The 21,903-nt window shown below is 52.4% G+C and overlaps 1 protein-coding gene across 4 annotated transcripts in view; it reads right to left on the reverse strand.

Moving 5' to 3' along the window:
• Positions 1-10,407: 10,407 nt before the first annotated feature.
• Positions 10,408-21,903, reverse strand: part of LOC116953403 (ribosomal protein S6 kinase alpha-3) — a 70,844-nt gene continuing 59,348 nt past the window's right edge. For 3 of the 4 annotated variants that reach the window (XM_076075003.1, XM_032973576.2, XM_032973578.2), the window contains 8 exons: positions 21,608-21,733; positions 21,079-21,168; positions 18,799-18,957; positions 17,731-17,892; positions 13,479-13,555; positions 12,396-12,513; positions 12,097-12,234; positions 10,408-11,718 (listed from right to left, as the gene is read on the reverse strand). In XM_076075003.1, the coding sequence (XP_075931118.1) occupies positions 11,593-11,718; positions 12,097-12,234; positions 12,396-12,513; positions 13,479-13,555; positions 17,731-17,892; positions 18,799-18,957; positions 21,079-21,168; positions 21,608-21,733 (996 nt within the window). In that variant the 3' untranslated portion in view covers positions 10,408-11,592. The remainder of the gene's footprint in view (positions 11,719-12,096; positions 12,235-12,395; positions 12,514-13,478; positions 13,556-17,730; positions 17,893-18,798; positions 18,958-21,078; positions 21,169-21,607; positions 21,734-21,903) is intronic. The other variant, XM_032973577.2, reaches the window with a different exon arrangement.

The raw sequence follows: 21,903 nt of genomic DNA on the forward strand, positions 1-21,903 counted from the left end.
TGGAGGAGGGCCTCCCCAATCTGCTGCCATATCTGACAGTCTTGCCGTGTAACAATCCGCCTTACACCATCCTGGTCTCCGAGTTCTCACCCGATCCCACTCGCTCACCCACTCACTCACTTAGGGTCACTCTTGAAAATCCTGGCTTCTCACCTCGCTACTCAACATCGCCGTGCGCTCCACCGTGACGAAGAATGCCTGGGAGCTCTCGGCATCGGACCGTGGGCAACCCTGGGGAGGTGCCAGTGTTGGTAGCGGTGGGGGTCGAGTGCGAGGAGTGGATCACCCAGGCCCACCGAGCTGAACCCGTGGCTGCTCTGGACGTGTGGGTAACGCGTGCACACAACACAGCGTACCGGGTGGAGAGGGGTGGCAACCATCCGACTGGCCGCTGCATCTTTGTGTCGAGGGGGCCATGGGGACATGCGGGGGCTACGTATGAGGGAGCCGTGGCGCAAGTGGTTAGCGCGCTGTGCAACACGAACCTCCAGCGAATGCTTGTTGCTAGTTCGATTCCCGCTCACGGCTTGCTAACGCCAGTGATGATTGTCTGAAACGGTTTTGCCCCCCCCGAGGTCGATACGTTGTGTAAACATCGCCACTGGGGGAGACAAAGGAGCCTGAACGTGGTTCTCGACACCCAATTTCCTCGTGTGCCGTTCCGGCCCCCAATGGGTGCCCCTCCGAGTCTCGTAAGGCGACAGCAGAATCGGCGTTATGCACAGAGAGAGAGAGAGAGATGGTAGATGTTGGGTGAAATGTACTTTGCCTTTATTCAGAAGCCATGCCGCAGTGTCCAAGTATAAAGATTTGCAGGTGTATAAAAATATCACATCTCGTAAAGTCGTTTTTTAAAATCTTTACACTAAAGCGATTTTGGTCGAGCAAAATAATTACATCGATTCATTTGTTTTTGCGTGACCGTACCCGCACTCTACATTACACAGAACGTCTACAATGAGCATCATCCCTTTAGCAGCTGGCAAAAAATCTGAACGGGGGAAAAATAACAAAAGGTGAAAATTTATCGCGGCGCATGCAATGCAATTAAACATGCGTTGAAGTCGACATGGAGGGTTCGGTTAGAATGACGCTAAGAGAGTAACAATCCTTGTGAGTGAACAGCTTCACAGAGCAACTGGAGGTAGGGGAGGGAGGGGGGCGAAACCTCGTGCGGTCGAGAGGGGAAACTCCATCCCGTGCAAGCACAAGGTGCCAACACCTCTCAGAGCTGTGCGAGACACACGGATCCCCCAAAACCGTTTCCTGAACCGAGTGGATAACAAATTAAAAACGGCATCTTTAATCTGCTGTTATCAATCCACACGAAAGAAGAAGTCTGAACATCCTCTCAAAGCCGGTCTTCCCTTTAACTCTTTCCCACCGTACATCTGGGCCAGAAATCGACTCGGATGTCTTGAGGCCAGCATGGCACGGTTATGCGTTGTGGCTGCTCTGCAAATGCTCAATGGAAAATAAAAACACCACCAGTTCTGCGAGGAACCCCACGTTGGCTCGGTTCGGATGTGTCAATGGAAAAGGTGTGTGCTCTCAGTCTTACCATATGAATCTTAAAATAATTGTCCTTGATGTATCTACTTGCGGGGGGGTGGTGTAGTGGCCAGTTTTTTATTATTTGCATTTTTTGCCAGCTGTAACAATAACCAAATAGAAAAAATATTAATTGAAAAAAAACACTTTCGTTTGCTGATGCAGCAGCATAACATTAAATCTTGCTTACACCATTGAGTCTTTTAAGAAAATGTACACTTCAAAACAATAACATTCTGTACATTGCATTTTTTTACTTTCATTTTTTATGAGCGATGGTCTTTCTTAGCGTGCGGTGATGGACAACGTGCAGAAGAACCCTTCATCAGAGATGCTCGGGACGACTTTGTACAACGTTTTAACAGTAGGGACATGCGAGTGTCAGATGCTGTTTTGACATTTTTTACAAGTTAATTTTTGTTTTAAGTGAACCTTGCAAAATTATTTTCCCGCTGCATTCAAAAAGGCAGTCATTAAACAGTTCTTCGCAGAGCTTCGTTATTTTTTTTCCAGGAAAGCCTCGCTGAGTCTCCGTTTTCCAGGAGGGCCCTGCCTTGGAAAGTTTGTATAATTCATGGACTTGACTTTTTTTAATTTCGTGTGGGGTGGAAACCGGATTATCCACAAGACAACGATCCCCCGAGTATCCTTAACAGACTGTGGGCAAGTGCTGTTAGCGAGCACCTAATGAAGGCCTGCACAGCACAAGAGGTGGGTGGACAAACACCACGCCCGGTCGCCTTTGTCTCCCCAGTGCTGATGTTTACACCGAATCAGGTACTCATTTGGGGCCTAGTGAGCCCAGGGAGGGATGCACAAGACCGGTTCAGATAATCGTCACTTGTGTTGGCCCATGAACGGGAATCCGAACTCGGGTCGCCGGTTTTTTCAGCGCAGCGCGCCAACCGCGACCCCACTCCAGACAAAACACACGCGCGCGTGCCGTGACACGAACGCACGCTTTTTTTTCTGTACAGGTAGGTTACCAACCTACTTGTACAGGTAGGTTACCAACCTACTTGTACAGGTAGGTTACCAACCCACTTGCTGGTACTGCCACCCACCTCTCTGCCCTGCAAGTCACGGCCTTGCGCGCACGCACCGCGGTATTCCCGTCGACAATTGCTACGACCGATGTTTGGGGAGATGTTGTATTCTCGATGCCATCGCCAGGATTGAAGGTGAGCCCAGAGAGAGAGAGACGATGGCTAACGAGCGACAGGCGGCGACTACAGGCACATTGAAAACCCGCCACCCTTTACAATAAACCTTTAACCCAAAGCTTCACCATAAGTTCAAGACATTTAAAGAAATGTACACAACCGTGCTCGACAGTATACGGGTCCGTACGCGGGAAAGCGTACAGACTTTTTTTGTGTTGTTGTTGAAATTGTGCCGCTGAATGAGTGGACACGCTTCCCCCCCCCCCCCCCCCCCCGTCTTCTTAAAAAAAAAAGACGCGACGTTTTGTAACGTGCAATAAAAACACTTAAATAAAAACCTAACTACGAACAACCACAAGTGCGGATACACGTTTAAATTAGACGTTTCGCTTTCAGTGGCCGCCCCTTTTTTCCTCGCTCTCTTTTCTTCGGTTGCCGATCGCTTTGGGGAAAGGGGTGCGAGTCGTCGTCGCCGTCTCTCGACGTCGTCGTCGGCGTCTCTCGACGTCGTCGTCGGCGTCTCTCGACGTCGTCGTCGCCGTCTCTCGACGTCGTCGTCGCCGTCTCTCGACGTCGTCGTCGCCGTCTCTCGACGTCGTCGTCGGCGTCTCTCGACGTCGTCGTCGCCGTCTCTCGACGTCGTCGTCGCCGTCTCTCGACGTCGGCGTCTCTCGACGTCGTCGTCGCCGTCTCTCGACGTCGTCGTCGCCGTCTCTCGACGTCGTCGTCTCTCGACGTCGGCGTCTCTCGACGTCGTCGTCGCCGTCTCTCGACGTCGTCGTCGCCGTCTCTCGACGTCGTCGTCGTCGGCGTCTCTCGACGTCGTCGTCGTCGGCGTCTCTCGACGTCGTCGTCGTCGGCGTCTCATCACGGAGGCGACTTCTGCCCCACTGCTGCGTGCGCTCCGGGAGGATTATACTTTCATTGATTTTTAAACCGTGGGCACCAAACTTGTAATCGTGACATTAAAAATAGGAGTTATCCCTGACAAAGTGAGCGTCGACTATGCTCATCCGCATCGGGGGGGGGGGGAGTGCAAAGCCCCATTGGTGGAAATTCCACGTTTCCATGGCAGGAGGCGCAATCTGTTATCAGGATTGACCACGGTTTTCGTCATAAATCAGGATAACCAACCCCATGCCCACCCGCAAGGTGAGATTTACGTGGCGAAACAATGCGGTTAATTTTAGACGCAGGCTTTTTGCTTTCCGACCCCGTGTGATGATTCGAAATGAGTTTTCTTTTGGCTGAGAGAGCCGAGTTGTGAACGCCCGAAGATGCTGGGCGTCATCTCCAGCGCAGAGGCAAAATAAAAAAAATTGTCTATCTGGCCTGCTTCTTAACCATGGGCACATTTGGCGATGACGTGACAACTAGCTTTGATGGGCGCTGTCTGGTGGTGGAGGGCTACCGTTAGATGTGACATTTATAGAACGCCGAGCGAAACCCAAAATATACTAACCGTGAACCAAAAATAATACGGCGTAATATAAAAAAAACATTTCCTCATCACTTTAATAGAATAACCCTAGAAAAAAAATATGAATGCGACATTTGTTTTTTTTTATAAATACAGTATTACATTTTGGTCAGTACCTTTTTTTTTCCGTCAACCTTTGAAATCGCGTTCTGGTCACCACTCTGCGCTTACGTCTGTGACCAAGAGTGCGTGAACGCTCAGCGCACTCGCCCCCTGCCCCCCGGCGCAGTGCTCGCGTCTGGAGGAGGGCGTCGTGGCCAGGTGGTGGCACGCGTCTGGGCCACTCGGATCTCTCAGGCACCTTCACAATTCCGCGTCACTCCAAAGAAAACCCACGTCGCCATCCACAACAACGAACGCACATTCAAAAGGCATTAAATAGTAAAAACAAATTAATACGTCATTTCAGCCATCGATTTTCTCCCGTCGTTACACACTCGGATGAAATCAGTTTCAAATTATTATTTTTTATCGGCGGAGATTGTCAGTTTTTCTTTTCTTTTTTAATTTGTAGGTGGAACGCCCCCATCAACTTCAACGCACCGAGTAATAAAAACAACGTGGCGTACGCGTGCACCGCAGGACGTCGTTAATCACCGGACGTCGTTCATCATCTTTTGAGTCTCTGGTTTGGTCTGCCGCGTGTGGCGATGTATTTGGACGCGGCCTTCGGGCGGCCTCCACGCGCCTACGCACACTCGCCAACGTGCCCGACGCTTCTCCTTTCGTTAAATTGCAATTTGAGCAAAAGCGATATGTACAACAACAAACAAAAATAAACCCTTCTGGGAGCCGACCGTGCGTGTGGACAACGTGCGATGACGTCAACACCGATTGGCCTGTCGAGACTCGCACCCGCCACGGGAATGTGGAATTTCCACCACTGCTTCAGTTCGGTGCGACCGTTGAAACGTTTCCCGTCTGCCCGGGCGAGCGCGCTTTTGACAGCAAACGAGGACCGCGCTTCCTCCACCTCCTCCTGCGCCGTCCGGCATAGGAGGAGGTGGGAGGAGGACGGGCGGACGTCGTCATGGACGCCGAGCGACGGGCACAATTTGGCGAAGCTCGCCGGCACCTCCTGCCCGTGCTGTCGGCGACCAAAACGTCCGGCCTGTGACGCACCGCCCGTCCAAAGGAGGTGTCCACCACCACCACCGCCGCCGCCGCGTCCGTACTGCTCGGTGGCCAACCGCGGCGCAAACCACCGCAGTTGTTCGCGAGACCTTCGCAAAACAACTTCCACGCGGCCACCGCAAGACGATTTGGCGTAAACCAACACCCCCCAAATCATTAAAAACATCCCCACGTGACCCAGCGGCGTAGCCACTGAGTAGTGTGTAGGCGGTCCAACTGCACTCGGGCCTGTGAGACGGGCTTCAAGGAGGGGGGGGGGGGGATTTGGACTTTTAATATCTCAAAGGGGAGGCGGGGAGCTGCATGTTCTGTACATTCATTGCCTCGAGTGGTGGGTGATTCATTATATTATTCTGAGTCGGCAACTGACGATGAACCGGGGACTTTTAACGTCCTGGGGCAGACTCACATATTTCCGGGGGACAAGCGGCTCGCTGTTGCCTCGCCCAAGAGGGGGCATCCCCCCCCACAACGGTGCAAGATGCACTCCAAACTCCCCACATCGGACCGAGCATGCGTATTTTAGAAATAGCTTCAGAAATGTTTGTCAATTTCTCCCCTGTTTCTATGAATGCCAATAACGGTAGGAGTTGAGTGTGGGCAACAATGGATTTTTTTTCAAGATTAGGATTTTAGGGCCACAATAAAAGTTTAGTTTAAAAATAAGAACATCTTAATTCTGCCCATACATAGAAGACACAAGGAAGGCGACGGTGTAAGCCAAGTGATACATTTTAAAAAACTGAAACGCTGGACTTGAAATGAGTGGGCTACGATTTAACAATTAACACAATACTCGGGGATGCGCGCACACGCACCACAGACAGACAGTTTTATCTGTACACACGAACATGTGCAAGTATATACATATACAGAGTATGTACACAACGCGCGCTCACGCAGACCCGTCGCATTAGCACAGTGCGCCAAGAACCCGGCGACGACGTGAATTCGATTCCCGCCCACGGCCACCATCAGTGGCAAGAGTCCCTGGGCTGTGCCTCCTCCACAACACGCATGGACCAGTGTGGTGAAGTATAGCGAAACGCAACTGCCTCACCAACCCCCTCCACCTCCCTTTCATTCAGCAGTGGATTGACAAAAGGGCTGTGAATTATTCTAATTTATTGTACACACACGTATAGAGCGTATACAGTACTGCATAAAGGTACGTGTATACGTGTTGTATTGACAACCTAGGCAACACACACAATGCTGCCACAGGTCTTCACGGCGACCCTTAGTGCATTCATCTATGGACGCATTCAGCCGCGTGTGTACGTGCTGCGAATGCCACAACCGGGGGGAGCTATGTCACTCTTTAAAGCCTAATCACCCTACACAGCCCACCGAATACACACACACACACACAGGTGTTGAGACGTTTGCATATATGTCTTCATTAGTCTGAGACGGGATGCATTATAATACAGCAGTACTTTGCAAGTGTCCGTTTGAAAAGGACAGCATTGGTTGGATTCCTGGATGGCATCGGCTGGACCCCAGGTGTGGCTGGTGGGGGCTTTCCTCCTCCGCTTGCAGTGGAATGGTGGAGCCCTCGTCCAAAGTAAAGAGATGATTGTAAAAAAAAAACCCCGATTTAGTTTTCTGAATTTTTTCGAGTTCCCTGCACAGAGTATTTGTCGTACGAATAACCCAGAAAACGCTCCGCTTTGAATTATGTTCAGGAGCTAAAGCCAACGTCGGGGTCTGCTGCTGCTGCTGTCCACGAGAGGGCTTCAGCACAGAGGGCGCGTTCGTGTCGTTCCGCCGTACCGCCTCCTCCCGCGTTAAAGGAGTGCACACGACCACAGTGGGTTCACCGTATGGCCACGGTCGCGCCATTGTGGCTCGTGTCTTTACATTTTCCGTTCATAGAGATGTGCTCCTTGGCCTGTCGATGTTCTGGTGCCGTTGACGGTCCCGCCAGCGTCTTCGAGGAGCGATGTCAGAACCAGGAGGTGTGCAACTTTTTGGGAGGGGGGTCTCGACCGATGTGTTGTCATGCTGGACATCCACGTCGTGAGAATGCCCCGAGCCGAGCACCCCCGGCATTAGAGGCGCCAGCCACGTCACAACGCCTCTCCCCCAGACACGCGCCTGCACGCTCGGCACTCCGAGCTCTTCTTGCGGTACGCACGGTGCCATGCGGGGCTCGGGAGTGCCGACAATCGACTTGATTCTGACTCTTGTGGATGCTGTCGGGCGGAACGCTTCCGCCATCTCGGCTAATGGAGCGAGAAGCTTTGCCGAGGTTCCGAGGCCAGCGGCCGCCCTCGTTAATACCGCGAGGTGCATTGTGGACCGTAAAATCCGCGGCCGTCTGCATCGCCAGTGGACGTGAAACGACCCCCACCTCCCCCGTGACGCAAGTTAAAAGCAGAGGTCGTAGGTCACGCGCGTGCATGCCGGCATCACCGTCAAAATTGTTGCATGCTTCAAACTGCCTGGTCGTTAAAACCACGAGATGCTGGGCATTTTCGACAAGAGACAGGAATGATTGAAAAGTGACAAATGAAACAAAGAATAAGGTCGAGTTAAAGCATTTTCAACACTCAGGCTTTCGTGACCGATTATTTTGATTCGCAAATGGTTTTGGGTCGGGTTTGCCGCGTAGGGTAAAAAAAAAACCCGTGCCGTGTGCCCTCCACCACCCGGCAACGGCCAATGAACGAAGCTGCCGCGTGACGAAACGAACGTCGCCAACGTGGCGAACGCCACCGGCGCTGGCAGGCGATATGCGCACGCGGCTCAGCAATTCGGGAGCGCGAACGTCTCCCGCCGGCTTCAGCCGCGACCAGCGTCGCCAGCTCAACGTATTCTTGACGACGTGCAGTGACTTACTACGGAGGCCACGGCAACAGTTGACCGATGCAATGTGAACGCCTAAAAATAGTCCTAAACTAGACTTATACAATTATTTAAAGCTACGACGCTTTAATGCCCTCCCCCCCTCCGCATTTAACGCGATCAGACGCTCCCAATTGCAGCCGTCGGCGTTCAACAAACCGTCTCGAACAAATGTGGCAATTGTGACATTGACTTTCCTAATCGCGGATGATGAACTCTAAAATACGAAGCGAAACGGACTTCCCAGACTTGATTGACACTGGGGATCAAGCGAACTACATTATGGCCGTTGCAGATGTCATGACTTAACAGGAATATGGCTTCGAATGTATTTTATGAACGTTAATTTATTTTGTAATATGGTAAAAAAAAATAGTGGTAAGCTTTACTGAACTGTCTTAAGGTATAGAGTATCCGGACATACACACACGCACGTACAGCGGACACAGATCTAGAATATACGAACGCACGTGCATATATGTACACGTGTATTCGTAAATGTGCACACACACACATGAACACACACATGTGGACGTTAATATATACTACGTATGTATTCTTACGGGCCTACGACAATCACCGTCAGACCTCGAAGCTGAGAAGAGTTGAGCCAGGACAGTGTTTGGATGTGTGACCTCAATTCCCAACAGGTGTTATAGGCTGCGGGGCTACATTGGTGGGCCAGAATAGGGTGGGAGTGCAAATGTCTGGGATTCATTTGACTGTACTTCACCACGCTGGTCATACGGGCTGAAGGGAGTGGCTGCTATCCCCTGCTAGTCCATGGGCCGGAGTAAAAGTCTGTACCGCTTAAGTTGGCCAAACGTGAGCGGTAGCGATGCATTTATGCGGCTAATAAGAGTGAATCATTTCGTAGCCCACTCATTTGAAACTGTTGGCATGCTATTCAATGTTATTGGCCCACAAAAAGAAACTGAAACCACTGAAGTTATGCCACCCTAAGTGGTACCCCGCAAGTGAAATATCTGGCGTGGGCTAGTGGACTACACCTGGTGTATGTGGCAACAGATGGAGACGTATACTGAACAAAATCCATCTGTGTGTTTACAGAAACTTCCTGTTAAGGGTCTCCGTCGATTGCCATCTTTGTCAGCAGTGGTATTTATTTGGGAACTCCACAAAAAAGCAACCTCCCGTTACAATGGGACTCGTTATTTTTATCCGAAATAAAAATGATGCATCCGTGGCAACACCACGGGAAGGGGAGTGGGGTCAAAGGTGTTAATGCATGGCCGAAGAAGGGAACGGTAGGGGGACGGAGAGAAGAGGATGACCGGGAAACGGGGATGTGAGGAGCTGCTAGGACAAAAGTCCCCAGGACGACCATAGAGGGCAGGGTTCAAGATGTCTGGGATGAGAGTTAGAGAGAGAGAGTGGAGCAGCGTATGTTTTCACACGGGGGGTTGTCGGAGGAGGGGATTCTGAGGTGGGGATGGCCACAGAGGCCACGTGATTTACGGGAGGCTTGAGTTGATCTCGAGAAGTGGTTCTGAACCTTTACCGCAGCCTTGCAACCCCCCCTAAGGTTCTCAATCGTAAAAAAAATGTACAATGTTAATAAATAGAGGTTTGATGAAAAAAAGTAGTTGTACTTACGTGCCCGTGCTTAATTTGTGTTTCCGATGATTTACCTTCAAAAAAACTCTGGCCACGTCTCGCACCCCCAGGGAGTGTGTGCATCCTAGGCTAAGAACCACTGATCTAGAGATATATGTTCAGGTCCTTCATCTGGGAAGGGTGCCTTAACTTGGCTCTGAGCCTGAGGCACTTCCATGAATCCTGGTAAATCCTGAGCATCCTAGTTTTCCCAAATCCTTAATTTTTTGAACCGCAGTTTTTAATCAATTTGCATCAATTATATATCTGGCACTCAGATGTGCGTTAGCATTCACCGCATATATACACACACACACAGACGCACGCACGCACAACAGGCAATGGAAACGGCAAAAGCACGCACACTCAAAACTGTCCTGTGTCCGACTTCTATAGAAAATTGGGGAAGCACATTTCTCCTGAATTTGTACAAAAACACTCAATTTAAACCCAGCATAGCCCCCCCCCCCACGTCCCCTTATGGGCAGCACTTTAAACCGAGTTGGCGATTTAGACCAGGGTCACTTTGGCGGTGTTTTTAGTCAACCTGAAATCGTATCCCCCACCCCATCACCGCCTCCCACCCCCCCCCCCACCAAGACTACGTCATACAAACAACCCCCCCCACCCCCTGTCTCATTAAATAAAGCTTTGTAATATTTTTAATACAAATACGAACAATTAATGATAATTCAACAGATTAAACATTTAGCCCATGTGGGGTGGTCAAGTCCCAGGTGAGAATTGAAGGCGCTTGTAAAAAAAAAAGGAAAAGACTTTGCTGCGTCGTGCGTAAACATTCGCTCGTTTTTTAAATCGTTCGCGAATCAGCAGAGGAAGGCGGGATGTGAGCTATGGGTGGTGCTTTTGGAAGAGAGGATGCAGCACGGCGGGTTGCGACCGTTCCTAATTTACGTTCCGCAACGCTTCGCGAGAGCCGGGGCATGGGGGGGGGGGGGGGGTGGCCTCCATCGGGATCGTAGCGGAAAAAGGGAAAGTTGTACGTTGGGCGGTCGGTTCCGTCTCAACGGGGCGGTGGCGCTCGGCCCGCGTGCACTCGACCGGACGGCGCGCGTGTGCCGGTCCGTCGCGCGGCATCACCGCCACCGACGTTTCCGTACCGGTGCGGGCTGCACGAGAACGCAATGCGCGTGGCTCCGCCTCGGCTCTCGACCACGCGCCCAGCTCGTTCCGCGCCCGCTCCACGCCCTCTCCCACGCCGCGCCCGCTGCTCGCCCTCTCCCACGCCGCGCCCGCTCCCGCTCGTTTCGTGACGCGGCTGCCGGAGACGTTCGCGTCCCAGCGGGGCGGCGCCGGCACCGCGCTCGACCTGTCCGCGCGTCCCCCCGCAACCGCCGCGGGGGAACGTTAACGGTGGCCAGGTCCAACCGGCAACGCCGAGCGCGATGAGGAGTCTGGGTGCGGGCCGTGAGCCGCGCCGCTCTCTCTGCGCCCGCCCAGGTGGCGCTGCCGCGATCTCCGCGACCGCCCGGGGCGTCTCCCTGCCCGCCGCCACCGCCGCGCGTGTGGCACGGCGCGGCGTGCCGTTCTCGCCGGTTTCAACGAAACCACGCCGACCGGGCAACGCCGACGCTCCGCACCCGCCCCCCACCCCCCCCCCCCCCCCCACGTCGAGCTGGGAGGCCGGCGCTCTCCACGCCCGCGTCCCCGCAGAGACGATGCCCGGGGAGGAGGGGGAGGGGGGCTTGCGCTCTGCGGTGCGGCGACGGAGGAGGAGAAAGTGGCGCGTGGGAGAGGGGAGGGGGGCAGGGAGGAGGCGGTGGTGCCGCCGCCGCCTCACAGCGCCGTCGACGAGATCTTCTTGATGCCGCGGCGCTGGGCGAGGGTGGAGGAGCCCACTGGCTCCAGCGCCGGCTGGGCCAGCGTGTGGTGCAGGGCTGAGTAGGTAGCGGCCATAGCGCCCTGTGGGAGGGGCGAGGGGGCGGGTGGAAGAGGGAGCGTTTGTGAATGTGTGTGGCCGACTGTGGTGTGATTTTATAAAGTGGGTTTGTTCCGTGTGTGTACACTGCGCGTACGAGACCCGATTCCCTCTCACGGCCACCAACACCAGTGACAATTGTCTGAACCGGTCCAGGGACTCCCTTATGTCGATTCGGACTCAAATGAGTACCTCGTGCGGTGTCTAGTAAACATCGCCACTGGGGAGACAAAGGCGGTCGGGCGCGGTGTTGGCCACACACCCCCTCGTATGCCGTGCCGGCCTTCATAGCTGCTCGCTAACAGCACTTGTCCCAACAGTCTGTTCAGGCTACACGGGGGATCTTTGTCTTTGCCTCCTACCTTGACAAGCGCCGCGTCCTGCCGGGTCAGCTGGCACTGGGGCAGCGTGTCGCGCAGCGCGATCCACGGGTGGCGCAGCACCTGGGCGGCCGTGAAGCGCTGGTGCGGGTCCACGTGCAGCATCTTCTTCACCAGGTCCTGCACGAGTGCGCGCCACGCAAAACGCGCGTCCAAGTCGGACGCGTTGAACAATGGTCAGGCACGCGCGCGGTGTGGACCGACGGCCCAGGACCCCTTCCCGAAGGAGCCGGGAGAATCCCCACAGCTTTCCTGCGCCAACAATCGCGTGCGTCTGCTACCTTGGCGGCCTCGGACACCGTGTCCCAGTTGCCGCCGGACAAGAGGAAGCGTCCGCTGCCGATGCGTGTCAGGATCACGCCCGGCGTGTCGTCGGGCCCGTTGGCGAAGGGCGTGTGCCTGGCACCCGCCAGGAGGGGGGGGGGTTGCAAATGCAGAGGAGGGCAATTCGAAAAATAAACTCGGTACATTTGTCAATAAACAAATAAATGATGGGTGATGCTCGTAAAAAAAAGTAGAGCGATTCCATTTAAAGTTCACAGAAGCAACTTTTGAATAGAACAACTTCATTGCAGCAATGTTTTATATTATTGTCGTCGACATACTTCAGAAATTTGTACTTATATACGTTATTCGTGTTTGGTAATGTAGTAACTTTGAGACCTGCCCCAACTGGACGTCTGTGAAAAAGAGCTTTGTAGCTCGCCGGATGCCTCCTGCAGTCTAAATGAAGATTGTGATGATTGTGATTGAGAAGAATCGCTGAGAGAGTGTCCAGTCTGATCTCAGAAGCTAAGCAGGAGTGAGCCTGGACACTGCGTGGATGGATGACCACCATGCACAAGCTGGGTGTCACAGGGTTCTACTACTGTCCTTTATAGTCTCCCACCGCTACGCTTCCTCCCCTGCCCCGCCTTCATCAACGTGCACTTGACCAGTGTGGTGAAGTATGGTCAAATAACTGCCACTGTGGGGCCCTCATCCAGCAGTGGAATTGACAAAGTGGCTGTAATTATTCAAGATAGTGGAAAAGAGTTTTCTTCTTCCCACTAACACAACTGCATGGTGCTATCACCATGCAGTTGTGTTAGTGGGAAGAACGCCCATGTGTGTGAACGCACATTATTTGGCTGAACACCTTTAATGTATACAGAATTGCAGAGCTTGGGCGACTGTTGGTGCCAGCTCATTGACTGGCTGCTGCCTGTTATAACAGCGGCCAGCATCCGCAGATAGAGCGATAATTATCGCTCCATCTGCGGATCCTGGCCACGCCGCCCAAGTTGCTCCCTCACTTAAGTTGGTTGCAGTCATCGTTGACGGCTGAAGCCACTGCGGTTATGCAGTGCGAGGTGCGAGCGTACCCAGCCAGCATGGTGTAAAGCAGAACTCCCAGGCTCCATATGTCGCACGCTGCGTCGTAGCCCTGCCTCTTGAGAACCTACACAGACAAAATACCCACGCGTGCAAACAAAGTCGTAAAATCAATGTATCCATATAGACAGCAGGGGCAAGTACTGTCAGTAAGCAGCTATTAAGGTCAGCATGGCAACACGGGGGTGGTGTGGGCAGAACTAAGCCCAGCCACCTTTGTCTCAGGAATGCCAATTGTCCTTACACTGCACCAGGTACTCTTTTAAGGTTGAGTTGACCTAAGGGAGGCCCAGGACCAGATCAGTAAAAATTCTGCACACCACTGATGTTAGCCATGGCTGCGAAATGAACTCGGCCCACTGGGTTTGTTGCACGAGAACCACCGCTCTCTCCACCTTAGTTCCATACAAAGACAAAGATCCCCCGTATAGCCTTAACAGACTGTTGGGGCAAGTGCTGTTAGCGAGCACCTATGAAGGCCGGCACGGCACACGAGGGGGTGGTTGGCCAGCACCACGGCCGACCGCCTTCGTCTCTCCAGTGGCGATGTTTACACACCACACCAGGTACTCATTTGAGGCTGAGTCGACCTAGGGGAGGCCCAGGACCAGCTCAGATAATTAATCGTCACTGGTGTTGGCCGTGAGCGGGAATCGAACTTGTGTCGCTAGGTTCGTAGTGCAGCGCGCTAAGCGCTATACCACCGCTCCCCATGGCCTCATACACACAACATGGCCTCATACACACAACATGGCCTCACACACACAACATGGCCTCATACACACAACGTGGCCTCATACACAACATGGCCTCACACACACAACGGGGCCTCACACACAACGTGGCCTCACACACACAACGTGGCCTCATACACACAACGTGGCCTCATACACACAACATGGCATCACACACACAACGTGGCCTCATACACACACATGGCCTCACACACACAACATGGCCTCATACACACAACATGGCATCACACACACAACGTGGCCTCACACACACAACATGGCCTCATACACACAACATGGCCTCACACACACAACATGGCCTCATACACACAACATGGCATCACACACACAACATGGCATCACACACACAACATGGCCTCATACACACAACATGGCCTCATACACACAACATGGCATCACACACACAACATGGCCTCATACACACAACATGGCATCACACACACAACGTGGCCTCACACACACAACATGGCCTCACACACACAACGTGGCCTCATACACACAACATGGCATCACACACACAACATGGCCTCATACACACACATGGCCTCATACACACAACATGGCCTCACACACACAACATGGCCTCACACACACAACATGGCCTCATACACACAACATGGCCTCATACACACAACGTGGCCTCATACACACACAACGTGGCCTCATACACACACAACATGGCCTCATACACACAACATGGCCTCACACACACAACATGGCCTCACACACAACATGGCCTCATACACACAACGTGGCCTCATACACACAACATGGCCTCACACACACAACATGGCCTCATACACACAACATGGCCTCATACACACAACATGGCATCACACACACAACATGGCCTCACACACACAACATGGCATCACACACACAACGTGGCCTCATACACACACAACATGGCCTCACACACACAACGTGGCCTCATACACACAACGTGGCCTCATACACACAACATGGCCTCACACACAACATGGCCTCACACACACAACATGGCCTCATACACACACAACATGGCCTCACACACACAACGTGGCCTCATACACACAACATGGCCTCATACACACAACATGGCCTCATACACACAAGGTGGCCTCATACACACACATGGCCTCATACACACACATGGCCTCATACACACAACATGGCATCACACACACAACATGGCCGCATACACACAACATGGCCTCATACACACAACATGGCCTCACACACACACATGGCCTCATACACACACACATGGCCTCACACACACAACATGGCCTCATACACACAACGTGGCCTCATACACACACAACATGGCCTCATACACACAACGTGGCCTCATACACACAACGTGGCCTCATACACACACATGGCCTCATACACACACATGGCCTCATACACACAACATGGCCTCATACACACAACATGGCCTCACACACACAACGTGGCCTCACACACACAACATGGCCTCATACACACACAACATGGCCTCATACACACAACATGGCCTCATACACACACAACATGGCCTCACACACACAACATGGCCTCATACACACACAACATGGCCTCATACACACACAACATGGCCTCATACACACAACATGGCCTCATACACACACAACATGGCCTCACACACACAACATGGCCTCATACACACACAACATGGCCTCATACACAACATGGCCTCATACACACAACATGGCCTCACACACACAACATGGCCTCATACACACAACGTGGCCTCATACACACAACGTGGCCTCATACACACAACATGGCCTCATACACACAACATGGCCTCACACACACAACATGGCCTCATACACACAACATGGCATCACACACACAACGTGGCATCACACACACAACGTGGCCTCATACACACACAACATGGCCTCATACACACAACGTGGCCTCATACACACAACGTGGCCTCATACACACAACATGGCCTCACACACACACATGGCCTCATACACACACATGGCCTCATACACACAACATGGCCTCACACACACAACATGGCCTCATACACACAACGTGGCCTCATACACACACAACATGGCCTCATACACACAACGTGGCCTCATACACACAACGTGGCCTCATACACACACATGGCCTCATACACACACATGGCCTCATACACACAACATGGCCTCATACACACAACATGGCCTCACACACACAACGTGGCCTCATACACACAACGTGGCCTCACACACACAACGTGGCCTCATACACAACATGGCCTCACACACACAACATGGCATCACACACACAACATGGCATCACACACACAACATGGCCTCACACACAACATGGCATCACACACACAACATGGCATCACACACACAACATGGCCTCACACACACAACATGGCCTCATACACACAACATGGCATCACACACACAACATGGCCTCACACACACAACATGGCCTCATACACACAACATGGCCTCATACACACAACATGGCATCACACACACAACATGGCATCACACACACAACATGGCATCACACACACAACGTGGCCTCACACACACAACATGGCCTCATACACACAACATGGCATCACACACACAACATGGCATCACACACACAACGTGGCCTCATACACACAATGTGTATACACACAACATGGCCTCATACACACAACATGGCCTCATACACACAACATGGCCTCATACACACAACATGGCCTCACACACACAACATGGCATCACACACACAACATGGCATCACACACACAACGTGGCCTCATACACACAACATGGCCTCATACACACAACATGGCCTCATACACACAACATGGCCTCATACACACACAACATGGCCTCACACACACACATGGCCTCACACACACAACATGGCCTCATACACACAACATGGCCTCATACACACAACGTGGCCTCACACACAACGTGGCCTCATACACACAACATGGCCTCACACACACAACATGGCATCATACACACAACGTGGCCTCATACACACAACATGGCCTCATACACACAACGTGGCCTCATACACACAACATGGCCTCACACACACAACATGGCCTCACACACACAACATGGCATCATACACACAACGTGGCCTCATACACACAACATGGCCTCATACACACAACGTGGCCTCATACACACAACATGGCATCACACACACAACATGGCCTCACACACACAACATGGCCTCACACACACACGTGCATTTGAAGAATAGGGCATGGGCATCGCGGTTCAGAATTGGAAAAATTACTCTCAAATTGGGAGACATAGCAACAGTTGCCCTGACTGGCTAACGCTCAGTTGCAGGCCAATGCTTGCGTTAAGACAGCTGCCGCTGGAGGGGGGGCCCTCCTGGTTGAGACCACAGCAGCAGGGCATTGGAACGGTAAGGGCTCCGTGCTTGCCCAGACAATGCAGCCACACATGCCAATCCTCGAGTGGAAGCCATGAGTGAAACATCAGCCGGCTACGCGCTCTCTTACCTCAGGCGCCACGAAGTTCGCCGTGTAGCACGGCGTCATGAGCAGCCCGTTCTCGGCGCGCAGCTGCTTGGCGAAGCCAAAGTCGCAGATCCTCAGCGACTCCGGGTTCCCCGACTCGTCCACGTACAGGATGTTGCTCGGCTTCAGGTCTCGATGCACCACCTAGTAGAGGAAGAGGTACAAGAGGAGGAGGAGGGAGTCGCAAGGCAGGATGAGTGGCTGTGCACGTGTGGTCGGCGCGGTGTTGCTGTGTGTGTGTGCGTGCGTGAGTGATTGCTGTGCGAGTGGTTTCTGTGTGTACGTGCACGATTGATTGCTGCGTGTATGTGTACGTGCGTGCGTAAGTGATTATTATGTGTACATACGTGAGTGATTGCTGTGTGAGTGGTTGCTGTGTGTACGTACATGAGTGATTGCTGTGTGTATGTGTGCGTGCGTGAGTGATTATTATGTGTACATGCGTGAGTGATTGCTGTGTGAGTGGTTGCTGTGTGTACGTACATGAGTGATTGCTGTGTGTATGTGTGCGTGTGTGCGTGCGTGAGTGATTATTATGTGTACATGCGTGAGTGATTGCTGTGCGAGTGGTTTCTGTGTGTACGTGCACGATTGATTGCTGTGTGTATGCGTGGTTGCTGTGCGAGTGATTGCTGTGTGTACGTGTGCGTGCGTGAGTGATTATTATGTGTACATGCGTGAGTGATTGCTGTGTGAGTGGTTGCTGTGTGTACGTACACAAGTGATTGCTGTGTGTATGTGTGCGTGCGTGCGTGAGTGATCATTGTGTACATGCGTGAGTGAATGCTGTGTGAGTGGTTGCTGTGTGTACATACACGAGTGATTGCTGCGTGTATGTGTACATGCGTGAGTGATTGCTGTGTGAGTGGTTGCTGTATGTACATGAGTGATTGCTGTGTGTATGTGTGCGTGCGTGAGTGAGTGATTATTATGTGTACGTGCATGAGTGATTGCTGTGTGTATGTGTGCGTGCGTGAGTGATTATTATGTGTACATGCGTGAGTGATTGCTGTGTGTGCGCGCGAGTGCGGCCGAGAGAAGCGCACCCACCCCCTGCGAGTGGAGATACTCGACGGTGCGCGCTATCGTCTGCAACACCGCGCTGGCCTCGCGCTCCGAGAAGAACTTCTGCCGCAGGATTTTATCCAGCAGCTCCCCGCCCTTCATGAGCTCTGTGACGAGGTAAACACTCTTCCCATCGTCGTACACCTAGAGATGATGAGGTACAAGCTGTCATGGTCATCGTAGACCTAGTGATCACCATCATTTTAATCATCATCATCTTCATAAATCTAGAGCTACATCACTGATAATTACTTACCGTAGTTCAAGATTGCAATTCTCACCAACGATGAATTGGCCAAAATAGCAGCCACGTCGTAGGCTAATGTTGTAAATTACACCATCATTGTCGCCTGGAAATTAATTCCCGTGTACCTGGGGCAGGAATCGAACCATTGGATATGTGCAAAGTGCTTTTGGTGGCGAGTGCTCTGACCGCTGGGCCATTGTTCAGCAGCCCGTACACCGTGTACATACAACTAGGGAGAGTTAAAAGCCCTTTCAGGGCATCCACTCACGGGCCATTACTGACAAAGGTGTTGTCACAGGCGCTGTTTACGACTGGGGCTATGAGAGTTCATGCATGCGTGCGAGTGTTTGTAGGTGTATGTGGCGAGCAGTGCCGCACTGGTTAGCAAGCGTGCACTATGAATCCAGCGAGCCGAGTTCTATTCCTGCTCACGCCCAACACTAATGATGATTATCTAAACCGGTTCTGGGCCTCCCCTAGGTCGACTCAGCCTCAAATGAGTACCTGCTGCAGTGTGCAAACATTGCGACTAGGGAGATAAAGGCGGCTGGGCGTGATGCTGGCCACCCACATCCTTGTGTGCAGTGCTGGCCTTCATAGGTGCTACTCGCTAACAGCACTTGCCCCAACATTCTGTGAAAAGTTACACGCGGATCTTTGTCTTGTCGGTGTATGTGGGAAGCAGTGCCGCAGTGGGTTAGCACAACCGCACTATGAACCCGGCAACCCGAGTTCGATTCTCGCTTGCAGCCAAGATCAGTTACGAATGTCTGAACTGGATCAGCCTTAAATGAGTAACTGTGTAATCCTCATCACTGGGGAGACAAACACGGCCGGGAGTAGTGCTGGCAACATCACTCTGTCGTACACCGTGCCAGCCTTAATAGGTGCTCGCTAAAAGCATTTTATTGCAGGCTATATGGAAGATCTTTCTCCTTTTTGTAGGCGTATTCATGGATGTGTGTATTTGTACGTATGTGTGTGTTCGTGACTACGTACGTGTGTGTGCATTGTCTTATGACAAGCACCTCCCCTGTAGGTCTACTCAGCCTGAAATGGCAACCAGGGTCACGCGTGACTACCAGCGCTGGGGGAAGGCCAGAGGCCGCCAGATCCCGCGTACGCACGTGTGTGTGTGTGTGCGTGCGTGCGATGTTGCCCACACAGCCCCTTTGAAAACTCGTGTCACGCCGACCCTAAAGTGCGCTTTGCCCACAGCACCTGCAGGCTCAGCCCCTCCAGCCGCGAGAACTCTTTGGCTCGTGTCATCGCTTTAAGCTCCCGCTGCTCCGCTCATGCACGTGCGCGCCCCGTGTACGTGCGCCACCCGTGTGTACGTGCGCTCCCCTTGTACACACACACACCCCGTGTACGTGCGCTCCGCGTGTACGCGCGCTCCGCATGTGTACGTGCGCTCCCCTTGTACACACATGCCCCGTGTGTACGTGCGCTCCGTGTCTACGTGCACGCGCCTGTTTCCCCCGCGCCGCCGCGGCAGCGCGTGGCCAGCCTAAGCCAATTAGCGTAAAGGTCACGCGCGTAACGGCCCCAAACGGTCGCTAAGCCGCGATGGGGGTTTGTAAACGAGTTAACGAGGGGTCCAGCCCGTTCGATAAATTTGGAACAGGCTGAGTTTATTGAAACGACAGCCGTGTTTCTCGCACGACAGTCAAATATTTGTTCATTCTGAAAGCGGGAATTCAGCCGATTTAAGTGCAAAAACAAATTTAGTATCATGGGTTTTGTGGGTGTGTGTGCAGTCATTGGGGAATGGGCTGAGACCATAAATTCACTACACTAATCACAGGCGGGTTAAACCTGGATTTGAACCCAGACTCTTCAAGCAGCTGCGCTCAGCACCCTTCCAGGAAAAATCCAACGTTGGTCGACGTTGGCCCAACTATGCACGCTCACGGTTCTGACACGGCCATGTAAAACCCTCCAGGCCACCTCGCAGGCCGAGCCTAAGTTATCAGAGACGAACCTATGGCAATTTGTGGATTTTAAAGTGAGCTTACGTCTTTTAACGTGATGACGTTGGGATGCTGTCCGTAACGGAGAAGGATTTCTATCTCTTCCGACGGGTCTCGTTTACTCTTGTCGATGATCTGTTCAGCAAAATAAAACAAAATAAACAAAAGATTAGAGAATGTAACAGTTGGCATGTGGATACGACGTCCCTAAGGCACGCTGGAATATTTAAACTCAGAAGGATAGTTCATTCATTCGTAGATTTCCATCTATTTATTTTTCTACATTTAAAACAGGATGCAAACCATATATTTAAAGGAATCCACAACCCAAAAAACACAAACAGACCTTATTTGGTAGATACACGCCTGTTAAGTTTGCGCAGTAAAGGGGTAATGATGTTGCCACCGCGTGCGATCCCAATTGAGTCATCGTCAGGTACAGCATTGGGATGCTTTTTGGCAACATTCTGTGGGCTTTTAGCTATGGGAGAAAACCAGATAACTCGGAGGAAACCCGTACACATGCACACACGCACACACGCGCACACGCGCACACGCGCACACGCGCACAGACCTTGACGGCGTACTCCATGTTGGTGGTCTTGTGGATGCAGCGCTTGCACACCGAGTAGGAGCCCACACCGATGTCCTCCCGCAGCTCATAGCCGTCCGAGAACTGCACGCTGTTGCCGTGCAGCTGCTGTTGGGAAACAAAGCTTTAGTACTCAAAGCTAAGTCCCGGTTTCATAGCCAGTTGCTGCCACGCTCCACAGTCGTTTTTTTTTCCCCCATCGCCAGCAAGGCCGGCGACAACATCTCCTGCCTGTGCTCTCTCAACTGGCTTCTCATCATTGCCAGCAGGACCCAGCG

The sequence above is a fragment of the Petromyzon marinus genome, chromosome 51 (assembly GCF_048934315.1).
Source record: "Petromyzon marinus isolate PM22_M1 ecotype Great Lakes invasive population chromosome 51, UKy_Petmar_22M1.pri1.0, whole genome shotgun sequence".
In the NCBI taxonomy this organism is placed as follows: domain Eukaryota; kingdom Metazoa; phylum Chordata; class Hyperoartia; order Petromyzontiformes; family Petromyzontidae; genus Petromyzon; species Petromyzon marinus.